The sequence below is a fragment of the Cenococcum geophilum genome (genome assembly GCF_001692895.1).
Source record: "Cenococcum geophilum 1.58 unplaced genomic scaffold K441scaffold_20, whole genome shotgun sequence".
Taxonomy (NCBI): domain Eukaryota; kingdom Fungi; phylum Ascomycota; class Dothideomycetes; order Gloniales; family Gloniaceae; genus Cenococcum; species Cenococcum geophilum.
Window position 1 is genome coordinate 713,887 of NW_027137578.1, and position 5,299 is coordinate 719,185.

At 31.5% G+C, this 5,299-nt stretch overlaps 1 protein-coding gene across 1 annotated transcript; it reads right to left on the reverse strand.

Annotated features, from left to right (window-relative positions):
• Window positions 1-734: 734 nt before the first annotated feature.
• K441DRAFT_559696 (uncharacterized protein) lies at window positions 735-4,425 on the reverse strand (the record flags this gene model as incomplete). The annotated part of the gene is made up of 2 exons (XM_067643464.1): window positions 735-833; window positions 4,345-4,425. Coding segments are annotated over 2 exons (180 nt in total), but the record flags the coding sequence as incomplete, so codon positions are not given.
• Between the last annotated feature and the right edge of the window lie 874 nt (window positions 4,426-5,299).

Sequence of the window (5,299 nt, forward strand, 5' to 3'; positions counted from 1 at the left end):
AGGAAGTTAATAGGGCATATCTTGGCTCCTAAAGATTCTATACTTAGTTCTACCTATATTTAAGGGTTAAGGTATTCTAGTTATAGTAGTATCTAGGTTTATAATAAGATCTTTATAGCCGTCTAGTTATCTAGGTCTTATTTACGCCTTATAAGAGCGTCTATATAGTTTATAGCGCCTAGTTTATATATAATTAAGAAGTTAAACTAAGATAGGATATCCGCCTAGTGTACCTACTAGGCCGTAAGGGCCTTAGTTATTATAAAGTATTCTAGGGCCTTATAATCTAAAACCACCTTAATTGGCTTAGGGGTCCCCTCTAGCTATATACACTAGTGCTAAAAACTAGAAATAATAGCTAGTATTTCTTTATTATAGATATGGTAGTTTAGCTTAGCATTTATTATAGTCTTTAAATAGTATATAATAGGGTACTATTCTCCGTCTAGTTGCTTTTAGGAAAAAATACTAGCTATTACGCTGTCTAAGGTATTAGTTTCTAGTATTAAGGGCTGTTTTAGGTTAAAATAGATAAGTAGGGGGTCTAATACTAGCCGTTTTTTAAGCTCCTTAAAGGCCTGCCTATATATAGCGTTAAAGTAAAAGGGCTAGTCTCTTTTAGTAAGACGGTTAAGAGGCCGGGTAATTCTACTATAGTTCTTAATAAAGCGTTAGTAGAAGTAATAAAAGCCTAAAAATAATTATACCCCCTTTACGGTTTATAGGGGTACGTACTAATTAATTATAGCCGTTTTCTCTGGGTTGGCTTTAATTTTATCTATACTAATAATAAAACCTAAGTACTTTATACGCTTAATACTAAACTTTAACTTCTTAATATTAACCTAGAGGCTAGCCTCGCAGAGCTATTATAGGACTTTATAGATATGCTCCTTATATTCTAGCTTATTCTTAAAATAGATTATAATATTATCTAAATAGGCTGTATAGAAGTTGTTAAGGTAGTTAAAGAGTATATTATTTATATACCGCTAGTATATAGCTAATCTATTAGTTAGTCTAAAAGGAAGTACCTTATATTTATACATTCTATAATAGGTCTAAAATATAATAAGATCCTTAAACCTAGGGTTTATTCTAATTTAGTAGAAGGCCTAGAGGATATTAAGCTTTATAAAGACCTTAACTCTACTTATTTAGGCTAGAGTCTTATTAAGTAGGGGTAATAGATAGCGGTCCTTACGGGTTATAGTATTTAGCTTATAGTAGTTAATATAGAAGCAAAGTCCTCTATTTAGCTTTTTAATAAAGAGAATAGATTAGGTAAAAGGGGCTTAGCTAGGCTTAATAAAGCCCTTATTTAGGTTATTAATAAGATACTACTTTATAGCCTATAATTTAGTAATAGACTGCTTATAAAGGGGGCTAAAGCTAAAGGTGTTTTCCTTGCCCTGCTTAATCTTATTCTTATAGTTATATAGTTAGTAAGGTAGAAGTATATTAAACACTACTTTAGAGAATACGTCCTTAAATTTCTAGTATTAATAGGGCAGCCTTTATTTTACTAGTTCCTTATTTATAAGCTTACTTTTTTATCCGCTAAGCTTACTTTCCTTTTCCTTAATTATTCGATTAACTTTATATAAACTAGTTATAAAGGTAATGGTATTAGGCTGAACTAAGTTCTAGTAAAATTCTACGGCATTAATATAACAGATATTAACTAGTGGGAAGTCCGCTAGTTTCTTTGCGGATATATATTAGGTTATATTTAATAGTATAGGGTTTATAGTCTTCCTTAGCTTACGTTCTATTTTCCATAAGTTATCTCCCCTATTTATTAGTTTAGTATAGCGTCCGATATTCCCAGCTTTCCTTTATAGCTGCGTAGGGCCTAAGTCCTCTATAGTTAACTTAGCTAGATTACTACTAGCTTCCTAGGTCTTTAATATAGGTAGTATAATATAGCTAGTTTAGGGGCGGTGTAGTATATATATAGATCTGTTACGGGTTAAGCTATATATCTTTCTTAAAGGCCTAGTCCTTACGTATAGTATCTACCTAGTAAATAGTATTAATCTAGGGCCGTATAAGGTTTTCTATTATAATACTAATTTCTTTTATAAAAGAAGGGGTTAGGGGTAGGGTTTTAGGCTAGATAAGCCGCCTACTTTATACGTTAAGCTATAAGCCTAAATAGGCTAGCTATTTTGTAACCGACTACCGACACTGTGCTGAGACACAAGATCACCGCTTGGAAGGATCCAAGACAGCGTCAACGCCACCCTATATATTGATTGCAGATCAATATTGCTTGCAGATCACTGTTCCCATTTCAGTTGCTTATCACCTTTTTATGTCTTATTTCCTCCACCTTCTTCGTGTATATATAGAGGCTTTAGAGCTACATTTACAATCAAGTTGTTCATTCAATCCTTTACACTGCAAATCTTACATATTTTCTTTTTAAGATTATATTATAGCTTCCTAGGTCCGTAATAAGGAAGGGGATATTATATTACCTTTATCCATTAATATAGAGGTAAATCCGCAAGATAGTTGTAATAGGTAGCCCTATTTGCCCGTTATACCCATAAATAGGAATTAGTTACGGTAGTTCTTTAATAGGTATATTTGAAAGGTTAGCTAGCTTTACGGTATACTGGGTATCTATTAACGTAAAGGCATTTACTTTAAAGTTAGCTAAAGTAAAGGTTAAAACTTAATATCTATTGCGGAATAAAGTATAAGGGATAGTGTAGCTTCTTCTACTAATTAGCTAATCTAGATTAATATATAGTATATTAATCCCTTTTAACCCTAGAGAGAAGTCTTCCTCTAAGGTTCCTCTTTTTCTAACTCTACGCTATTTTTCTAGATTAATAGGACCTTATCTACTTTTATATTTATTAGGTAATCCTTTATATAGTAACCTTTCTAATTATAAAAGAAATAAGCTCTTTAATTACTAAGGGCTTATATATAAGGGTTGTTATATATAGGCTTAGCATTTACTAGACCTATAGTAGGACTAGCCGCATAGCTAGCTACTAAATTAGCGGTAGGCTGTACGGGTAGTATTATAGGGGTTACTAATTAGGCTAGGGCATTATAGGCTATTCTTATATTGCTTATAGTCTAATTTAAAGGGTTTCTGGCTTTATACCGTTTAGCGTGTACCTTAATTTGGCGGAAGCCTTAGTTAATAGCTAAGCACTAGTCCATAAGTTCCTTTAGCGTCTATATAGTAGTTAAAACTAGTAGTATAGCTCGCTATAAGTCTAGGGTAAGCTTATTAAATAGGTTTAGTATTAAATCTTCCTAGAGAATTTAGGCCTAGCTAGTTAGGTATAAAAAGGGGGTATAAAAAGCTAAAAAGGTCTCTATTGTTTTTATATTTAGGCTTTTATAATTAAGCCGTATATTTTATACTTTAAAGGGGTTCTTATAAATAAAAGACAGGTAGGCAATTATCTTTTCTCTAGAGAGGAAGGGGTTTACTAAGTCCTATGTATATCGCAGACGTAGGTACGTCTATATGTCTCCGCCGGTACGGCCAAAGATATAGGCCATTTTAGCTTAAGTAGTAGGGAAGTAGTTTGTATTAACTTTAAGCTTATTTTATAATTAAAGCTTCTAGTTATTAAATATAGGATTAGTTCTATTAGTAAGTAATAGGGGGTTTACAACCTTCGCGGACCGCAATAATACTAATACTATATATTTGGCTAGTGTCTTAAGGACTATAGCAGGTCTTTAGGTATCTAATAACTCTTTATTAGGTATAGGGGGTTCTTTACCTTTAAGTAGCTCTTAAAGTTGTTTAATTTTAGCATTAGCTGCTATAAACTCCACCTAGAAGTTTAAGTTGGTTGCTATTTTACTATTAGAGGTATTTAAGGTTTCTACGGCTGCTTTACCAGCTGCTGTGTTTCTTAGTATAGTAGTATAGTTATTAGGGTAACTTTTAGTAGGATTCTGTAGGGGTTCTAGTCTATACGTATTCTATAGGTCTTATTATTCTTTTCTATTCTTTACGTTTTAGTAATAGTCTTTAGATCTGCTTTTATGTTCTATTCCTATTTATAGTCCTATAAATATATTTAAGTTCCTTCTTAGGAAGAAGAGTAGATAAGCTTTAGATAATATTAGCAACTTAATTAATTAAGGTATAAGTACGGCAAAAGGGTCGCGCAAGCCTATATAATTAGATTGTCTATAAATAAGGATCTAAAGCTAGAGAAAGGAAAGGAGACGGAGGATAGCGCCACTTAACGTTATATATAATCCTCTGGTCACGTAAAGACAATTATCCGCTATAATCTACTAATATTCACTAACCACAATCTACCAGTTTCTATTAGTTTTTACTAGCGCCGTAACATTTATAAAGTAAATTATAATATTATCTAGGTAGGCTATATAGAAGTTATTAAGGTAGTTAAAGAGTATATTATTTATATATTATTAATACATAGCTAGTCCGTTAGTTAGTCTAATAGGAAGTACTTTATATTTATATAATTTGTATTAAGTCCAAAATATAATAAAATCTATAGATTTAGGATTTATTTTAATTTAGTAGAAATCCTAATAGATATTAGGCTTTATAAATACCTTAGCTCTATTTATTTAGGCCAGTGTTTTATTAAGTAGGGATAGCGGATAACGGTCTTTGTGGGTTATATTATTAAGCTTATAGTAGTTAATATAAAAGTAAAGTCCTCTATTTAGCTTTTTAGTAAAAAGAATAGAGGAGGTAAAAAGGGCCTAGCTAGGCTTAATAAACCCCTTTACTAGGTTATTAATGAGGTACTACTTAATAGCCTATAATTTAGCAATAGATTATTTTTAGAGGGGGGTATAGCTAAGGATGTTTTTCTTATCTAGCTTAATCTCAATCTTATAGTTGTATAGTTAGTAAGGTGAAAGTATATTAGATACTATCTTAGAGAATATATCCTTAAACATTTAATATTAATAGGGTAGTTTTTATTCTACTAGCTCCTTATTTATTAGATTACTTTCCTTTTTCTTAATTATTTAATTAATTTTATATAAGTTAGTAGTAAAGGTAATAGTATTAGGTTAAACTAGGTTTTAGTAGAATCCTATAGTACTAATATAGCAGATATTAACTAGTAGGAGGTCCGTAAGTTTTTTTTATAGACGGAAGTGGAACTAAAATAGGATATTTACCTAGCGCGCTTACCGCGCTATAAGGGCCTTAGTTATTATAAAGTATTTTAGGGCCTTATAATCCAAAACTACCTAAATAGGCTTAGGGGTCCCTTTTAGCTATATATACTAGTGCTAAAAGCTAAAGATAATAGCTAGT